The sequence below is a fragment of the Eschrichtius robustus genome, chromosome 13 (assembly GCF_028021215.1).
Source record: "Eschrichtius robustus isolate mEscRob2 chromosome 13, mEscRob2.pri, whole genome shotgun sequence".
In the NCBI taxonomy this organism is placed as follows: Eukaryota; Metazoa; Chordata; class Mammalia; order Artiodactyla; family Eschrichtiidae; genus Eschrichtius; species Eschrichtius robustus.
In genome coordinates this window covers 97186992-97207415 of record NC_090836.1, presented here as the reverse complement: position 1 = coordinate 97207415, position 20424 = coordinate 97186992, and the positions used below count along the sequence as shown (strand labels likewise).

Sequence of the window (20424 nt, the reverse complement as noted above, 5' to 3'; positions counted from 1 at the left end):
GATCTTGAGATAAGCATCTACATATAGATCTCTGAATGGCCCATGAGGATCACAGGCGAGAATCCTGGCCTATAAGTCTTGGATCATTATGTGACTTCAAACGGCTGAGTAGGTATCCTCAAAAATTGCTTCAAATGACTAAATGGTTTCCCTAGTGAGTAAGTACTTTTTACCCCCAGGAAGATTTAAATTAGGTACAGAAATGTAAAAAGAACAAAAACTGAAGTGTTCATATTTTTATGTGAAGGCGGTTTTGCTATTTTATATCCTTACAATGTTAAAGAGAACTTGGCTTATTAGAATAATAGATTGCCTTGTGATTCCAATTTAAAATATGTAATCGAGTAATTGATCAGCACTTAAGATTTTACTCTTTCATACACAGAACTGGGACAGTTCATAGAACTTCAAAGTCACCATAGTTTTAAGCTAAATGTGTTAGGCTTATAAGAATGTGTTAGGCTTAATTACTTGAGAAGGTTTGTCAGCCTATTATACTTAGGAAGTTAAGCAAATATATGTGCTGGATAATGCAGTATGAAATGTTTAAAGGAGTTTAAGTTTGGAAATGAGACCAAAATTAATCAAAGCCTTCTTAAAAGTGATTGTTAAACTTTGCTAGACCTATAATTAAAATAATAAGTAATGTAAGCTGAAATTAAGAGCTTAAGGATGAACTAGGGTTTTTCCTTTTATGCATAACTTTAATAAATTGAATATTAATTTTTAAAAACCGAAACAAACTCCTGAATCATCTTTTCTGCACACAAAAACAGCTTTTAAGGATATCCAAAAAATTCACAGTAATGTGTTTGTTATCTGAGACAGTCTAATCACCTCTTATTTCTGTTTGTGCGGGGTCTAGAATAGGACAAATGCCAGCAGGCCCCTGAGCTGACCACCGGGCCCTCTTAAATCCACTCAGGAACTGGGCATGGGTCACGACTCTGCCTGCTATAAACAGCCATCACCAGTTACAGGTCCCACAGGACTTGGAGGACAGAAGCGTCCCCAGCCCTCCTGCAACTAAGGTTGTGGCCCACGGTGTCCCCCAGAGAGATGTCCCATTTCTGTTTGAGACATGGTGGCCTGAAGACCTAACCCAGAGTCTGAGGCCGAGGTGCCCCAGGCCTCCTGCTCCCTCCAGGGCTCAGAACAAGAAGATCAAGATGCAAATTCTCTTCGGCAAAATCCTCATGGGCACCCCCTCCAGGTGAAGGCCTGTGCCCGACGGCAGGACTGCCCGGGTGGAAGAGTCCACCTTACAAATCGGGGTCACATACACAATACTGGAATACTCTCTGACAGCCTTGGAGGAACGGTGATGAACTTGGCTGGTGACAAAGGTCGGGGGCAGCCTGCCCCAGCCGGGGGCCTCTACCAGAGTGACTATTTCTAAACTTCATAATCAGGCCGACACATTCTTTTGTCCTCTGGCTGCGGCCTACCTGCTCACCTGAGAACTCACACCCCTGGGAAATCCCTCCCAGTAATGGCTGAGAGGCCCAGGTGTGTCCCCAAGCTCTGGAGACCCACTCCCCTCCCGCTGTATCTGGGCTGCGTAGCTGGACACAGCAGCTTTCTCTGCGGGGCGTGCATGTCACAGACAGAACTCAATAAATCCATCGGAGGGGTTCTTTCTAATTGAACCCCTAGAAGTTTATCTTTTAAACAGGCCCAGAACCGCTGTGTCACAGTAAGATTTTGGTCTTTACTATCACTTACCCTCGAGACCCCAGGGAAGGAGACAAAGAGGAAAAGGCAGAGGTGATGGGACACAGTGAGAGGTTCTCCTTCTCCGGCCAGGTCTGCCAGCTCTGGGGTGACACTGGTCCCCACTGTGAGCAGGAGCGGGGATGAAGCCAGGATGGTGAGGAGGGCAGGCGGCCAGCAGCCGAAGGCAGCAGCCAGCCTTCTCTGGCCCTCATGCTGGCCCACTGCCCCAGGGCGGGGGCCACGCGGCTTGGCAGAACTGGTTGGAGGAAACCAAAAGGAACGCCGGCCTCTTGCTTCTCTTTCTCCCAGATGCAGCTTCCCAGCACCACCTGTCAGGTTGCACTAACCTTTCCTCGCAGTGAAAAAGGATCTGGAGAAATTAACATCGCCTCCCAAACAACCAAAAAGTATTCGGGGCGGGGGGAGTTTCTCAGCAAAACAGGAAGAGCAGGAAGAGGGCAAGTTCGCACAGAGCTGGCTTCACTCTGCTGGGAGAGGAAAGAGAACAGCCGTGAACTTTGTATTTCTTCTCATCTGTTTTGCATTCACTAGAAGAGGGAGGGTTCGGCAAGGCCAGGGGGCCCACAGGAGATGGAATCGGCCCTGGATTCTATCTGTAATTGCTCGGGAGTGAGCTTCTTCCAATCATGGCCTTGACCACCTCCCCCCAGTTCAGTCCTGCTGACCTCGCTGGGGGCCGCCAGCCTCAACAGCCAGACGGTTGTTGAAGAGAGAAACAAATTGTTCTACTTTGGGGCATCTTTGTAGAGAAGCTTAACGAACCAGCAGAGGAGGGGAACAGCTTCCTCCCCCTTGCTCACCTCTGTTACAGGGTGCCCAAGCTTGGAGATTCCTGACCACAGCTCTTTCCCTTTTTATCTACAGCTCTCTGCCTCTGCCCTGGACTTATATCCAGGAGGCTGGGCCGTGGCTGATTTGAGAAGCAGCCACAGCTTGGCTCTCAGGACCACTCCAACCACCCAAGGCTTTGCCTCTGTGTTAACCTCGCTGTGCCAGGACCCTTCTCCTCTTGCCGTGAGTTCTCTCCTGGAGCTTCCTTACTGCACTCAGAACAACGCCCAAGCTCTCCTTCGTGGCCTGTAATACTCTGCACGTGGGCGCCCTGCCTTCCTGGAAGACCTCAGTCTCCACCTCAGCCCCCCAGGCTTCCTTCTGTCCCTCAGATATGCCGAGCACATCCTTGCCTCAGGGCCTTTGCACCTGCTGCTCCTGCTTGGAAAACTCCCAGGTCTATGTAGCTGCCTCCTTTTCCTCATGCAGGGCTCATCTCAGATATGGCCCCGCAAAAGACCTGCTCTGACCACCCTAGCTGAGCACCCCATCCACCTACCCTGTTCCTCCCTACCATGCGATCTTAGTCTTTTTATAATACATATCCGGCCTGAAAATCATCTCCTTGTCTTGTGTGTTCGATGTCTGTCTGACGCCCTCATAAGAATCTAAGCTTCTTGAGGGCAGGTGTCTGTCTTTTCTCTGCCAGATCTCCAGCACCTAGAATAGTGCTGGGTACATGGGTGGCACTCAGTAAATATTAGTTGGTTGGCTACCCAGTGTCAGGGAAGTGAGGGGTATAGGGGACCCTGCCCTCAGGGAGATCATGCTTTGTAGGAGGAGATGACAAGTGACCCATCAGAACTCTTCAGTGCTCCTGGAACTCTGCAAATACTCAAATAGGGCCAAGGAAGCCTGGCCAGTCCTATCTGGGGGACCAGATATGGCTTCATACAGAAAGACACCCCAGGACTGTGTTTTGAAAGATATGTGGTGCTTCCCAGATGAACCAAAGATGCAAAAGTGGGAAAAAGCAGAGACCATTCAGGAAACAGCAGGTGGTCTGATGAGACCAAAGGAAGGGGTTGTCTGGGATGGGGGGCAGGGAGTGGAAACCATCAGGAAGGTCCCCTTCGCCATGAGAAAGAGCTCAGGCTGCTTTCTAGAGGCAGCGATGAGGCACTGAGAGGGTTTTTTTTCCCCCTGTTGATATTTTAGCTTCTTCCAGTGTTGAAAAGTCTTAAATGGAGGAATGATTTGGTCAGAACTGCCTTTCCAAAAGATCCCTCTGCCAAAATTGGCATTCCCTGTATCCCTTGCCCAATTATGACCGTATTCAGGCATATTTCCAAAAGTCTCTACTGCTCTCTTTCTAAAAATAGTTAGCCTTTCTTTGGGGGCACATAATTTCACAGCACAATATTTCAGAAGGAACTATACATGTTTTCACTCTTTGGGACTCGTATTGTCACCTGACTGCACATCTTCAGCTTTTTGTGTCCATAGTTTTGTAAGTCAAATTACATCACGTGGCAGATCTCATCTGGTACCAGAAGGAGATGAAGGGCATCTAATGGATGTAGAACTTAAGTTTTGTTCATCTCAGCATCTTCCATGTTTGGGTAGAAACCCAATATCCTCAACAGTGAAGTAGAATAATAATAGTATCTACCTCATACGATTATTCTGAGAATTCAATTAGTTAATATCATATGTAAAGCACTTGGAGGAGTCTTTGAAACACGATGAACGCCATGTAAAGTGTTTGGTGTTATTTTTGACCAATACAGTTTCAATTTCTATAACTGATCCAATAAACTGAGTTTCAGTGGAAGAAAAATTTGTATATACATTGTGTGTGTGTGTGTGTGTATGTGTATTTCTCTAGCTACGAGCTGGTCTAGAGCATATACATACACTCCCACTATCACATACCTACTATGTGCCGGACAGAGCTCCAGGTGCCATACTTATGTTATCTCATTATCCTCACAATAAACTTACAAGGTAGGCATGGTTACCCCCATTTTACAGATGAAGAAAACTGAGGCTCAGAGAGGCTAACAACTAAAAGTTGCACAGCTCACAACACATCTGTTTGCACCTTCATCCCTCTGTGCACCTCAGTTCCTAGAGCCCAACGCAGGGATGGAAGGGGACACTCAGTGGTGTTTGCTGGGTCCGAATCCATACATATGTTATAGGGTCAAACTTACTCTTAAAAAATCCCTTCAAGGTGGGGAGGGATAAATGGGAGATGGAGATCAACATATACACACTATTATATATGAAATAGATAACTAATAAGGAACTACTGTATAGCACAGGGAACTCTACTCAGTACTCTGTAATGACCTATATGGGAAAAGGATCTAAAAAAGAGTGGGTATACGTATATGTGTAACTGATTCACTTTGCTGTACACCAGACAGTAACACAACATTGTAATTCAACTATACTCCAATAAAAGCTAAAAAAGAAAGAAAAAGAAAAATCCCTTCAATGGCCCATTCATGTATCCAACAAATATTTATTGAACACCTTGTGGTGTTGGACCAAATCTCAGACTGTGGAAGAGGTGGAAGGGACTTTCTCTCACGGAAGCTCTTGCTCTACTGACCTCCCTACCTGGGATGTCTTTCTCATTCTTCACTAGCAGGCAAATTCCTCTTCATCTTTCAAGTTCCAAATTAAATGTCCCCACCTCTGAGAAGCCTTTCCAGCCTCCCTTCCTCCAGGCAGTGGGCTGCTCCCTTATCTAGTACAATGGTTCATTTTATGTGTCAGCTTGCCTGGGCTACAGGATGCCCAGATAGCTAGTAAACATTATTGCTCACAGGTCTGCATTAGATTCAGTACACCAAATAAAGAGGTCCACTCTCAGCAATGTGGACAGGCACCATGGTATCCACTGAGGGCCCGCATAGAACCAAAAGGCAGAGGAACGGCAAATTCCCTCTCTTTTTGAGCCCGGACATTCATCTTCTCCTGCCCTCACACATTGGAGTTCCTCACACCCTTAGACTTGGGGACTTATACCAGCAGCCCCCTGGTTCTCAGGCCTTCTGCTACCAGCTTTCCTGGTTCTTCAGTTTGCAGACAGTGGACTTCTTAGGCCTCTATAACTATGTGAGCCAATTCCTATAATAAATCTCCTCTTATATATCTCTATGTATATCCTATTGGTTCTGTTTCTGGAGAACTTTGACTAATACATCTAGACTCCCAGGGCATCCTATACCTACTGTTTGTGGCAGGTTGAACAATGCTCCACCCACCCAAAGACGTCCACATTCTAATCCCCAGAACCTATGAACATGATACCTTATATACCCTATGTAATATGTTACCCTCTGGTGAAAAGGACTTTGCAGATAAGGTAAGGGTGTCGAGATGGGGAGATTATCCTCGATTATCTGGATGGGCCCAATGTAATCACAAAGGTCCTTATTAGAAGGAGGCAGTTGGTCAGTCAAGGGAAGGCAAAAGTAAATGCTAGAATGATGCAGCCATGAGCCAAGGAATGCCAGCAGCTGCTAGAAGCTGGAAGAGGCAAGGAATGGATTCTCTCCCTAGAGCCCAATGACACCAATTTGGAACTTCTGACCTCCAGAACTGTAAGATAATACATTTGTGTTGTTTCAAGCCACTGAGTTTGTGGTACCATTACAGCAGCCATACGAAGTGAATACATTTTTATTCCAGCACTAATCACACTGCATAGCAGTTACCTTTCTCACCTGAGAGCTCCTCAAGCCTGGGGCACCTTTGTTTCTGACAGTTTAACACAAAGCCTCAAAAAGGGCTCACAAAAGCTGCCGAATGAACTAACAAATGAATTGATGCTTACCCGCTTCATCCGGCTGCCTGTGTCCCTCAGCCTGAGAACACACACACACACACACACACACACACACACACTCATATCCACATAGCTTACCTGTCCATCCACCCACACCACCCCCAGGAGGGCAGCTCTATCCTTACACAGAAGCCCACTTTGGGCTGGCCAGCAAACAGCTATCTCTCAAGAGCACGTCGATTTTAAGGGGGGAGGGGGATTTCTCCCAAGGTAATAACTGGACAAATCAGCAGACATGCAGGAGTGAGACGCAGAAATTTTGACGCGGTTGACTTGAAACCACAAGAATTGGTGTTGCACCACAGACATGTAAAAATCCTCCTTTCCAATAAATAAATAAATAATGAGCGCAAGAGACACCCCTAAGCCTTACCACATTCCCGTTTCTCTCCACCTCCGTCTCAACCCCACCACAGCCACTAAAATGATAGGGAAATCTGTACTTAGTGACACCAGAAGAGGTCCACTTTATCTCATTAAGACAGACAAATGGATTCCAGCTAGTGTGATACGATCCCATTTTGCTAATAAGGAAGAATTTAAATATATCTATATCATCTATATAGAGTGTGTATATGTGCATATATATGTGTGTTTATATAGGCATAGGACAGAGGCTGGAAGAAGATCCGTGAAGAGGTTAATGGTTTGACGGAGATTATAGACGGTTGCTTTTTTTTCTTACTTTTAAAAAAATTTACAAAGTACAGGACTGTTGGTGTGATTTTAAAAAATAAATAAAGTTTAAATAATACAAAATAAAAAAATTGGAGCGTTTTGTGTGACAGGGCTACTTTGCGTCCCTTCCAAGGCAGCCTAGGTCTCCCAGCCCCTCCCCAAATAGGAAGCTGGGCTCTGGTCTCCCCGTAAGCAATGGCGGAACCATTAGAGGAACTGTAGGGGGCAGGAGGGTGACGCGGCACCGGGCCTGGGAATTAGAAAACATACAGGCGTGACCGCGAGGGCGGCTTCTGCCGAATGACCCAAGGACGACCCGCTTCGGGCCCAATCTGGTATGTGGGGAGTTCGTTGTCACCCCGCGGCCTCTCTCTTCCGAACCGCCCCACGGCCACATCTTCCTCGCTGCGTCTTCACCCGACCTCCCGGGCGAGGGCAGGTGCCGCCCAAGACCCCGGCAGAAAAACAGATGCAAAGGATCACCCCGGCCTTCCTCGGCCCCATTCACTGCCTCCCCCACCCTTTCCTGCGGTGGCGTTTTTGTTTTAATTCATCTGAACTTGTTACAAAACCACACTCCCATGAATACATAAATAATGGATAAGGGGTGGGGTGGGGGGCAATGTTTTAAAGAAATTCCCGCAGGGCCTGGCAAGGCGACAGCAAATGCATTTCTGCTGTATCATATTTAACTGTTTGCAAACTTCTGCTGGGAGGATGAGCAGGGGCTGCAGAGACTCCACCGCCCTTCCCCGCCCGGGGCCAGGAGAGACTTGCAAGGAAGGGTTCAGAGGGAGAAGTTGTCAGCTCACGGGGGCCGAGAAGATGCAGAGGGGAATGAGAAAGTGTTTGTAAGATTGCACCGCCCCCAGCCCGGCTTCGCGCAGGCCAAGCATCTCCCTCCCGGCCTCCGGCCCCGGTTCCCCCAACCAGGCTAGGCCCCTTTAAGAACCAGCGCGCGCCCCCGCCCCGCGTGCGCTCACTTTCCCTAGCAACCGCCCCGGGGGAGGAGAAGGTCCTGGCAACGGCGCGCCAGCCCAGAGGGTCACGTGACGGCCCGCAGCTGGAACGCGAGCGCGCGCCCCGCCGCGCGCCCGCCCGCCGAGCCTGGGCGCTGTGGCGCGTGCGCGAGCGGTGCAGCACCGGCCGCGGGAGCAGGGAGTATTATGGGCTGTGGGTGCCGCTGAGCAAGATGGAGCTGTCTGCAGTGGGCGAGCGGGTCTTCGCGGCCGAATCCATCATCAAACGGCGGATCCGAAAGGTTAGCCGCCTCCCAGGGCGGGACGCCTAGCCCCGCAGCCGGTCCCCAGATCCGCGGGCCATCGGGGCGAAGCGGTCCCGCTAACCCGGGCTTTCTCGCCCACCCCCGCGCAGCCGCCTCCTCGCGTCCCCGCATCTTCCCCACCCCCACTCCCCCCTTTTTTCCTTCTCTGTTTTTCAGGGACGCATCGAGTACCTGGTGAAATGGAAGGGGTGGGCCATCAAGTGAGTGTCACGGGATCCAGGGGCGAGGGGGGAAGGGAGGCAGCGCACACCGGGGCCTTTTTTTTTTTTTTTCCTTGGAGGGTGCGCACATTTGCTCCCTCGCATGTGCCTCTGGCTCCCTGGTTTTCTTTTTTATTTTGTGCATGCGTAACTCGGCAGGTACAGCACTTGGGAGCCGGAGGAGAACATCCTGGACTCGCGGCTCATTGCAGCCTTCGAGCAGAAGTGAGTTTGGGAAGCTGGCAGGGGCGGCGGGGCTGAGGCTCGGCTGGGGCGCCGCGCGGGGAAGCGGGAGAGCCGGGGAGGGCAGCGCGGAGTGGGGCCCAGGAAGGGGCTCTTTTTAACCTCTGGCGTTTCTCGGCCGCAGGGAGAGGGAGCGTGAGCTGTATGGGCCCAAGAAGAGGGGACCCAAACCCAAAACTTTCCTCCTGAAGGTAACCTGGCCCAGCCCCAGCAGGCCCCTCTCGGGCCCCCAGCCCGGGCGCAACACGGGGCCTGCAGGGGAGGGACAGATCCGCGGCCGCCCAGGCGGGCGGGTCTTTCCAGAGGGGCCCCAGCTGGGCAGGGGGTGGTTGTGAGCCCCCGAAGAGCCCCTGGCAGCAGGCCCTGGCCAGCTCCAGCTTCAGTAAGAGGGGCCTGGGAATGGGGACAAGGGGGAAGGATAATCCTCACTGACAAAACCAGGGTCTGGGGAGGCCAGCAGGAAGCGGGTGGGTGAGGCAGGTGGGGTGCCCACCTGAGGGGGTGGCAGGGAGGTTGCTTCTGCACGTGAGAGCCCTCATCTCCCCCAGCCTTGAGCTGGTAGGGCTCTGCCTGGAATTAGAACCCAGGGGGAGAGTGAATTTGGTCTCCCTCATCCTGGGGAACAGGGAGAGGCTTTGGGGGGGGGGCACCTGCCTCCCTGCCCGCAGCTTCCCTCTCTCAGGATTTGTTCTGTATGCCTACTCTCCTGACAGAGGGATCCAACTTGAATTTGACCTTAAATCACTTCACTTTGAGTTTTATCACCCAGGCTGGGCCACTGGTTCTTAGTTTCGCCCACTTTTGGCTGTCTCTGGAGGCTCTAATGAGGATGGAGAGTGGGAGAGTAAAAGCAGAGCACATTAGCCTCGGCAAGGGAGGGCGACCTAGCTCCAGAGGAAGCCATCTTAGAGTTTTTTTGGTGTTTATTTTATTTTTTTTAGTGAGAAAGAACAGAGTCTGGGAAGGGAAGGCGAGATGACCCAAGGTGGCAGGCAAGGCTGCAGGCGGGCCTCCGTGGGCAACCACAGTCCCCCCCACTAGTGCTAAGGTTGTCTCAGGGCCCCTTCCCACCCCGACGGCCTGTGACTTTGTGGCAGTTGGCACGGGAAGAGCAGGCAGGACTCTGCAGAAAAGAGGCTGTGCAGAATGCAGAACTCGGAATCTCCAATTTGTCCTAAAGGCTCAAAGCCCAATTTGGGGGGGCTCTCCAGCCCCCCACCCCCCCAAAGAACTGGGCAGAAGTGAAAGAAATAATGGTTTCCAGAATTACATATTTCTGTGACCCTTGTCGCCAAATTACACACATCTTAGGGGATCTCTGGAGTAACCTTAACTCTTGATGCTTCTTCGGAGGGATGGGGCAGAGCAGCTGGAGGGCCAGTGGGCTGTGTGACAGCCTCTCAGTGCAGCTGGAGTGCCCTCTAGCGGGGAAGTGAGTAATGACCATGAGCATTGATTCACAAAATGCTTTTCTTTTTTAATAGCTATATCTCCTGAGCTGGCTATGGGCCTAACACAGTGCTGAGCCCCACATGGATTATCTCCTTTAAATCTCTCAACAACCCTATGAAGTAGGGAATATCATCCCTATTTTGCAGATGAGAAGATCAAGGCCCAGGGAGGGGAAGTGATTTACCTGAGCTCCCACCACCCAGCTTCCTGGCTTCATCATGTCTCCTTTTCTTAACCCTGTCCCTCAGAGAGTACACGTCAGGTTAAGGGAGCAAGATGGACACACACACATACACACACAAAAAGGAAACTATGAAAGCTGTAGAGTTGGTGGGGCAGGGGATGGAGAGGCAGATGAGAGAACCTTGATCTGGACCTTAAAAACAGGTAGCATGAGAGAGATAGATATTTGCAAGGAGTGATGGAGATCAGCTTGGTCTGAACCCATTGCTCTGTGGGTCACCAAGAGGCAGTGTGTATAGTAAACAAATTACACTCAGATAGCACTCACTTTCTGCAGGGAAATATTCTGAAGAGAACAGGAGCCCCTGAGGTAGGCTGCATTATCCCCATTTTGTAGATAGAAAAACTGAGGCCAGAGAGATTAAATAACTTGCCCGTGGTCACAGAGAGTGAGTGGTAGAGTCCAGGTCTTTAACCTTCCACATTATGTATGTATAGTACATGCCAACCCCTCAGAGCCGTGCCTCTCACACAGAGTGCAATAAATGCCTTGGGCTGTGGTTACCAGTTTTAATCTACAGGCAGACCCAGGTCCCACCTTCAAAGAATTCTCAACCTGGGGAGAAGAGAGGAGGAGGGTGAACCAGCCCGTTTTTAAAAATAATAATAATGTTTAGACATTATAAAGTAAGAAATATTTTTATAGAAAGGTTGGAAACCATACATTAGAAAAAGATTACTGCTCATAAGCACCCGCCCCGCCCCTTGGATAGTCTAGTATTCTTCGAGTGCTTGCTGTGTGCCAGGCACTGTGCTAACCAGGTAACATATACTGTGGTCAGAGGAGGCCCACTAAGCTGGGGTTTCATCCTGGATCTGGTGTTTGCCTTGCCTGCGCTCCTTGCCAGTCCCCAGGGACCATGCATCACTGCTGGACTCCGGCATAACCATACTTACAGAGGTCCCGCTCAGACAGCATGCAGAGAGACTAACCACCAACCCCTGGGGATCAGAAAGAGTGGGGAATCCCCTAAACTCCATGGGGGATGAACCTGCAAAAAGCCCTTGTTGCCATGCCAAGGGAAGGCTGGCTTTCTCCTGCCTTTGTCTGGGAAGGGGTGTGAGGGAACCAGTCCCTGGCTCCACTGGCTCGGAGCAGGAGGAGCTGGCAGCCCTGGCACAGGGCAGGTCGGGCCCACGTGTGCTGCCACCTAGTGGCTGGAGGGATGGTTAACTAAGCCACCCCAGGAAACCCCCAGCAGGGCTGGGAGGACCATGTGGCAGTAAAGTGTGCCTCTCCTACATTCTAAGTGACATCCTCGCTTATTCAGCATGTAAGTCCACAAACACCTCTTCTGGGGGTTGTGGTCAAATACAGTCTAGTCTTGTCTGAGAGGTGTACAGGCTGCCTCCCAGGTACTGGTCAAGCATCCAGCACTGTGGGGATGGGAGGTGGAGAGAGCCTCAACCGCAGATCCCACCCTTGGGGAGCTCACAGACTGACCATGGGAATGTGTCCTTCCTCTCTGCCACCCCTAGCTCACCTGGCTGGAGGCAGTCACCACCTAATGGTCCCTCTTCCCCCCAGGAACCAGGGTATCTGTATAGAACCCAGACTGGTCATCCATCTCTACACTCTGTCCAGCCATTGCTTTCAGTCCCTTGGCCACTCCATCCTCTCATCGCTGGGCGCTCTCTGCCTCCACCATTTGTCTTAGCAGGGCCCCTTCAGCAGGCCACCTGGGGCACAGTCAGCTCAGGAAGGACCAGGGTTTTTTCCTACTTAGGCTTCATCCTCCACAACTGGGACCTAATCTGTGCTCCTCTGGACCCTGTACTTCCTCTGTTGTATTGAATCACCCTGCACCCTAATTGCCTGTTACTTGTCTTCTCCGTGGAGCACAGCCCCCTAGGGGTAGAAGCTGTGTGTGGTCATAGTTGTAGCCCTAAGCATCTGGCACGTGACTCATCAGTACTTTCTTAGTGACGGAAGGACTGGCCATGGAGGATGGCTTACATAACCTTGTGAGTCTCTTGCCCTAGACCTGGAGTCTCTTAGGGCCCTGCCACGCACACCCACACCCCACACACACACCCCCTCGCATCTTCCATGAGACAGAAGGTGAGCTGCTGCAGAGCCCTGGCCGGGCTTTATAGTTTCACCCCTGGGAGTGTGTGCAGCTGGGCCCAGGAGCCTGGGACAGTATCCCTTGCTCCCCACAGACTTCTGCTCAGCCATCCGGTCCCCAGGCCATCTTGGCACAGAGAATATGAAGTGGCTGATCCCACCTCTTAGTCCATCCCCACCAAACCCATGTCTACCTGGGGTGGATGCCAACCAGGCTTTAGGTGCTGGCTTTGGAGTCTGTTGGCACCAATTTGCTCAGACCCACAGGCCCTGAGCCAGACCCTGGGCAATCAGACAAATCAGACCCAGGAGGGGAAGTGCCGGGGGCGGGGAGTGGGGTGCTGGGAGTGAGGAGGAGGAGCCAAGGGTCTGTCCCAGAGCTGGTGATGAGCTGAGGAGGCAAGGCTGAGCTGGAGGTGCCTCCTGTTCAGAGGGAGAGAAGGAGCTCAGGGCATCTGCTAATAGGTCCGTAGGGCTGGGGTATGGGGTGAAGGTGGGAGGGGTCGCCCTCGCCTTTCTGTCACCAAAAATTAGTCCATGGGGGAACGCTGGGCTGGGATCCTCCCAGGGCGGGGTTGATTAGGGGCTTCTTTCCGTGCAGTGTCCTGGCTGTTGACACTCCTCTGTGTCAGCAAGGGCAGCCACCGACCCGTCTGTCCCTCGGACCCACGGCCAAACTTGGAAAGTTAGTCTTGGAGCTGGGCCTGGATGAGGGTCTGACTTGCCCTCCAACCTTCCACACTTTGTTATCACCCGTCTGAACCTGTTTTCCTTTTATGGCTAAGGCAAGGTCAAGAGCACCACTGATTTCTTAAGTGCTCTCAGGATGGTTTCTTGAGACCACACTTGTGGGTGGCTGGTGCAGGGGTGTCCAGAGGAGGTCAGCGGGCGGCCGAGCCCTCAGCCACTGCCTCCCTCTGTCCCGCAGGCGCGGGCCCAGGCGGAGGCCCTCCGCATCAGTGATGTGCATTTCTCGGTCAAGCCGACCGCCAGCGCCTCCTCGCCCAAGCTGCATTCCAGCGCTGCCGTGCACCGGCTCAAGAAGGACATCCGCCGCTGCCACCGCATGTCCCGCCGCCCCCTGCCCCGCCCAGACCCCCAGGGGGGCAGCCCCGGCCTTCGCCCGCCCATCTCACCCTTCTCCGAGACCGTGCGCATCATCAACCGCAAGGTCAAGCCGCGGGAGCCCAAGCGGAACCGCATCATCCTGAACCTGAAGGTGATCGACAAGGGCACGGGCGGAGGCGGCGCCGGGCAGGGGGCCGGGGCCCTTGCCCGCCCCAAAGTCCCTTCACGGAACCGCGTCATCGGCAAGAGCAAGAAGTTCAGCGAGAGCATCCTGCGCACGCAGATCCGCCACATGAAGTTCGGCGCTTTCGCGATGTACAACAAGCCCCCGCCCGGCCCTCTGCCGCCCCCGCCAGCCACCAAGGCCGACATCGCCGCCTCCCCTGGCCAGGGGCTGCTCCTGGCAGCCCCCAGTGCCCCGTACGACGCCCGCAGCTCCAGCTCCTCCGGCTGCCCTTCGCCAACCCCGCAGTCCTCCTCCGACCCGGATGACGCGCCCCCCAAGCTGCTCCCCGAGACCACGAGTCCATCTGCCCCCGACCGGCGGGAGCCCGAGGTGCTTGACCTGTCCATCCCTCCCGAGGCGGCGGCCACCAGCAAGCGGGCGCCTCCCGATGTCACTGCGGCTGCCAGCCAGGCCCTTCCCGCGGCCCCTCAGCCTGCCGGCGCCGCCTCAGAGCCCGAGGCTGGAGACTGGCGCCCTGAGATGTCACCCTGCTCCAACGTGGTCGTCACCGATGTCACCAGCAATCTCCTGACGGTCACTATCAAGGAATTCTGCAACCCTGAGGATTTCGAGAAGGTGGCTGCTGGGGTAGCAGGCGCCGCAGCGGGGGGTGGCAGCAGTGGGCAGAGCAAGTGAGGGGCTCCACCAAGGAGGGGGGTTTGGGGGGCCCTCCTGCCCAAAGTCATACTCTTGCTCCCGCCCCCGCCCCCGCACTCAGACAACCCTGCCTGTGCTTTGCTTGTTTCAAATGGCTCGGTGTTGACCCCGGGATGGGGCTGGGCAGTTGGAGCCCCCTGAAGCCCAGTGGGAGGGGCGGTCCTGGAACGGGGTGGGGCTAGGGTGGGGCCAGGACACTGGGAAGTCCTCCCTCTTGTCTCTTGGCCCCCTCCCTGACCACGCACAGTGGGGCCTGCTGGGTGGCTCCTGGGGAGCCCCGGAACTTGGGGTTCAGCTGCCCCCTCCACATCCCATCTCTCCCCAGCTTGCTTCCAGCTCTCGCGCACAGCATCTGATTTCTCGGTGCTAACCCGGCAGCTGCTGGGGCCCCTTAGGGGACCCCATCCCAGCTGGGCACCGTCCCTTTCCTTCTTCCAGATGCCCGGGAAGGAGGGGCAGGGATGGGAAAGCCCGGACAGAGGTTGAGGTGAAGGCGGCCTTGGCCCCTCCTCGCCCCACCCCCCACGAGGGCGGCAGGAGCAGGGCCCACTTTCGGACGAGACCCAGGCAGGTCCCCGTGGGCCTCACCCACCCATCTCTTTCCTCGTCCCGTTCTCAGAGGCGGGAGGGACTGGCATGGGCCTCACCTGCCACGGCCTCCCAGCATCTAAAGGCCCCTCAGTTCTCGACCAAAGGTGCTACAAGAGCCTGCTGCGCGGACTTCCGATTGCGCATGCGCCTGCCGTCCTGGGTGGGTCTGCGTGGATCCGTGTGTGCGTTGGCCCCTGGGCCCGGCTCTCGAGGCTGCGCCCTTTAGGGTTCCTCACAGTAAGGTCGTCAGATCGAAGGCCTGGAACCCTCCCTTGCCATCAGCCGGGCCTGGGACCTGGCCCAGGTCTGAGGAGTTTGCTGTGGAGGCCGATCCTCCCAGCCCGCGTGTGCGGGGGGCACGCATCCCACGCCCTTCTCCTTTGGGGCGGTCAGACGTGGCATGGTGGGGACCGAGGCAGAGGGGAGACCCCCGTCCCAAGCTTCCTCTTCCTCCCGGGTGTTCGGGGGGAGTAGGAAGCCTGGACACCGTTCCGAGGGTCTCCGGCTTCTCCGGCCCCCTCTCTCTTGCTTCTGACCGCCCAGGCTTTCTCACAGACCAGGCTGCTTGAAGCAGCGGGAGGCCTCTGGTGCCCTGGGCAGCTTCTCTTTCCTCTGCTGCCAGGGAGCTGAGGTGTCCATGCCAGTGGCAGAGACCAAAACCCCAATTTTAGGCCGGGTACTGGGAGAGCAGGATGGCCGAAGCTGGGGTGGGGGACGGAAGAGGGGGCCTGTGTCCTTCAGGAGAGCGGGCATGTGCGGGACCAGGGGTCTGGTGGGCAGGGGAGACAGCCCTGCTGGCCAGCCCTGAGGCGCTGCCCGGACTCAGTTTGCCATGAGTGGCGTGTCCTTGCACGTGGCTCAAGGTGGCTTCCTGGTGTGTGGGCTGAGAGCCATGATGGCAGAAAGGGAATTCCAGTTCGGAAACAAACGCCTTGGTCGTAAGCACGGGAGGACTGTTTCTTCCGACTCTCCCCGCCAGGGATTGTGGCAGGGCCCCTGACCCTCCCCGCCCCAGGATGTAGAACGGGGGCTGTCACAGGGTTTGGGGGACTGGTGCTCCTGGACCCCTCCCCACCCTGCCCTTTGTGTTGGCTCTGTGGCCGTCCAAGTGCCAATTGGCTTCCCCCCAAATAAGGGCTGGTATTTCTCCTCTGTCCTTAGAGGGGATTTCCCCCCCGACCCCCACCCCAGGTGAGTGTCCACCTGGGTGCCAGTTACAGGTGTTTCCAGAGACCATAGAAATGTGTTTTCCTGAGAGTCCGTGTCATTCGTGACTTTTTTTGTAAAGAAGTTGTGTTTTCAGAGGTGATTTTATGACAGGAAAGTGAAAGAATTAGTTTTGCAAAAAACAGAAAAAAAAAAAAAAAGAGGGGAAAAAAAAGAAATAGAAAAAAATATTGTGGGATTCCTATGGGGTTGGGGGGGGTGGGGAGAAAGAGATATTTAAAGAAAAACTAGTAACGCAGTGATTGCACAGGTGAGGCGGCAATGTTAGGAACGTGGATAGAGGCCCAGGCCCAGCTGGGAGGCTCCCAGGCACGGCAACTGCCCTCCTTCCTTGGCCCGAGGCAAGGTAAGCCCTCCCTCCTGCACTGGACCCAGACTCCACACCTGTCCCCGCTTGAGGGGAGGGATGACCCCTGATCCCAAGGGAACTTGCCAGAAGCTGCAGGGGCCAGGCATATAGAGCTGAGATTTGGGGAGGTAGGAGTCAACAGGGGTCCCACCATCACCGGGACCCATCGTTGGTGACTTTCTCCAGGAAGGCTGGTGAGTAGGTACAGTTGGGTTCCTTGCCTTCCTCCATTCCTTTGCCAGCCTGTTGGGCCGTATGGTCCCTCCACCGCCACCCCGTGGGGGAATCTCCCTCCCCATCGCCCCCATAACCAAGACACCCCCGAGCTTCCCTGGCCAGGTAGGGGATGCAAGCTTCAGGAAGACAGGAGCTATGGACTCTGGGAGAGTATTAGTTGGTGATCAGAGGGGGTTGGGGGTAGCCGTAGGGAGAGGGAGTGCCTGCCCCTTCTCTTTTCACAGGGAGGGTGCCGCCCTTGACCCCCAGCTGTGCAGCCCTGCCCCAGCCCGTGCAGAGGCACGCATGCACACTGCTCCCAGGCGGGCAGCTCCCCTGAGGGCCTAAGTGGGCACCTGGTCAAGAGCAAGCGGAGCCCTCCTTACCTCTCTCCCAGGGTGGCTCTGAGCGGGGTCCCACAGCCCCCCAGCACACGCTTGCACGGATCAGCCTCCCATGGGCCCTTCCTCCCCCATTGCTGCTTTTCCGTTTGCCTATTACCAAGCAGAAGTTGCAGTCTGGTTTGCTTTATTTTTATATGTGAAATACCCCTCGAAGCCGGATCTTCTCCCATGTTCAGTAGTGGCTGGGGTCATCTCCCCCTGATGCCACCCTCCCCCCACCCCCATGTCATAGGAAACAGATGAGGTCTGGTGTCTCTGGTTTGAGGTGGGAAGTTGGGACTCATTCCTGTCTCATTCCCCTCCCGGATCCTCAGTTTGCCCTTCTGTGAAATGGGTGTATTGGGCGGCACAGCTTTTTCATAAAGCACTGCTGGTGTCCAGGCAGCTGCTGAAGATTAGGTGGTGGTCGAGGTTGCTGGCACTGGGGCCTCCAGCCTCCCACAGTCCCGTTTCATCCTCACCCTGCAAAGCGGTCAGGGTCAAAGTGGGCTTCAGCCTTCCTCTGCCCTGGAAAGAGGTGATGATCAAGTCCCCAACCTCAGTGTGAGGCAGGCAGAGTGGGAGGGGTCACCCCACTTACAAGACCAGGAAACTGAGGCTCTAAGAGGCAAGCTACTTCACTGGAGCGAAGAGCCCAGCTGCTCTGGCCTTTTGGGGGAAGCCTCTTTAAAAGGTGGGGACCTGGGCCTTGGAGCCACTGCAAAGCCAGGGGGTACCCGCGAGCCAGGCGGTCCCGGGTGAGGAGTCAGCCCAGAGGAGGAAACCGTTAGCTCGGGGAGCTGGGCTGCCACCAGCCTTTCTAGCCTCCGGGTGGACCCAAGTGGACGCACCGCCTTTTCTGCCTTTGGGGGTTTTGTTGGTTGTTGTTGGTTTGGTTTTTTTTGGTTTTTTTTGGGTTTTTTTTGCACTTGGCCCACGCTGGACAGTGGAACCCGCCTGGTCAGTTCCACTTCCAGGCTCCCATGCACTAGCCCAAGGCAGCCTCTTGAGGGCTTGTATGGTTTAAGGAATCACTTTTGAAAAAAGAAAGAAAAGTGTTTAAAGGTTTTCGTTTTTTCTCTGTCTGCATCTCCTCTCAGATTCAGAAAGCCCAGAATTAAGGGCTAAAACTCTAAGAGAGGGGGTGTCCCCGGCCTGACCCTGTCTTGCTGATAGTCACCAAGACGCCAAAATGGGGGGACAGGCTGGGTGGAGACTGAGGCACCCGCTTCCCAGGCCTGCGGGGTCCCCCCCCATCCCGCCTTGAAGGAGTCAGCACCCCACTCCAACAGTGACTGAGCGCCTACTGTATTCAGTGCTCTGGCTAGGCAGAGCGGGGCTGGTGGTCTAACGAGGGACCCCCTTGCAAGAGGCCACAGTAGAAGGAACCAAGGGTTCTGGGTCTTCCCCCTGCTGTAGGGCGGAGTAGAGATGGAGACTTCTTGTTGTTGGTTTTAATTTAAAAACACAAAGGCCTAAAGAAATGTATCTTATAATTTTTTTTAATTTTTGAAAAGCTCATTTAATGAATTGTGCACGAATGAATTCTATATATATAAAATATACATATATAGCTCTATATTTGGGGAGGGGCACTGTCTCTTTTTTCTCTCTCTCATTTTAAAAATGAAGTGTTGTTGCCTTCGTCTGTGGTTCAACCATCCAGCTCCCAGCTGGCTAAACTTTGCCTCCAGTGGTTCAAGACAGGAAACTAGTAGGGTGAACAGGAGACCGGAGATGGGGACGCCGCCTCAGCGTGGGGCTGGGTCCCCAGGCCACAGGCCCCTCTCCCAGAGGTTGCAGGTGGAGAAGACGCCTTGTGTTGGGTGTGGCTTTTGGTTCTGTTGTTCCGGGTTCGGTTGTTTCTGGGCCGGGGGAGGGGCGTCTGTGCTGATTACTCTGTCTTGTATGTTTTGTTCTGCTGCTCTTCAATATCGTATCAATGCCAGGAAGGGGGCATGAAAAGCCTCTTTTGCCCCCCCCCCCCTCAAATAAATTGTCACATTCCGAAGCTAAGGTCTAGCCCCAGGTCTGTCTCATTTCTTCCGGCTGGGACTGTGGTCTTTAGAAAGCTCAGGCCATGCCTCTCCTGGTGCGGGTGCAGCGAGGAGAGGGGGGGCCCTGGCCCTCAGCGGTGGCAGGCCAGCGCTCCGGCCCGATTCCAAGATCGCCGCCTCCCACCCCACGTCCACCTCGTAAGGGAGATGAGCTTGAGGAGAGTCCCCCTACACAGGTAAGCTGCAGTGCGTGCCACTTCTTGGAACCCGGAGACTACCTGGTCAGCGGGCACGTGGGAGGGGTGGGGCTCCCGCCACTGTCCGCCCCCCAGTTGGAGTCACAGCACCCGCAGAGAGGGGGCCCCGGGGACTGGATCCCTAGCCAGCCGGTCACCACAGGGCCTGGGAGGGAGCAGGCCAGGGTTGGGGGCATGGGCTACCCTTGCCCAGTAGCAGCCCTTGCTAACAAGCTGCTACAGCTCAGAGAAACATCTGTTTTCTGGGCGCTCATGTGCCTTCTCTGATGAGACGAGCAGCCTTGGGGAGCCCGTTGGACGCCCACAGGGATCCAAAAGCAGCAGACCCCGCAAATTTCCGTGCCTTCCTCAAGGGTCTGCCACTCCGCCCATGTCCGTGAGCGGCACCTCCATCCCTCCACGGCCACGCGTTTGCCAGGCCTGGAACAGGTGTCGCCTTCCAACCCTCCCCTTCCCCACCACCCTCACCCCCTTGTTATGAAACCCCCAAGGCTCGCCTCTCAAAGGTCTCCCCACCCTGCACCCCCATCTCACCTGTCCTGACCCCGGCTCCTTTGGCAAAACCTCCCTGATTTGTCGCACTCTCCCTGCACCTCCCCCCACCCCTGCTCTTCCACATGATGCGGATGCCGCAGGGGCCTGGCAGCCCTGCCGAGAGCCTTCAGGAAGCCCACTGCCCTCGGATCGTGTCTAAAGTCCTCCCCACCACTCTATCCAGGGAGAGCTCCCTGCCTGAGCCCCCTCCCCATCCCCCGTCTCGCTACGCAAGAGTCGCAGCTCGGTGCCTGGCACATGGACCCTTGATTCATCTTTTTCTAACTGTCACCAAGCTCGGTTCTCCTTCCTTACTAACGGGGTCAGTGAGGCTTGGGAGCGGCCGAGCGGTAGACGTGGGGCGCCAGTGTGACTCATCC

At 54.5% G+C, this 20424-nt stretch overlaps 1 protein-coding gene across 1 annotated transcript; it reads left to right on the top strand.

Moving 5' to 3' along the window:
* Positions 1-8159: 8159 nt before the first annotated feature.
* CBX6 (chromobox 6) lies at positions 8160-19272 on the top strand. Its single transcript, XM_068559915.1, has 5 exons — positions 8160-8309; positions 8490-8533; positions 8693-8758; positions 8901-8967; positions 13468-19272. The coding sequence occupies exons 1-5, from the start codon at positions 8241-8243 to the stop codon at positions 14467-14469; spliced, it is 1248 nt and encodes a 415-aa protein (XP_068416016.1). The 5' UTR covers positions 8160-8240; the 3' UTR covers positions 14470-19272.
* The last annotated feature ends 1152 nt before the right edge of the window (positions 19273-20424 follow it).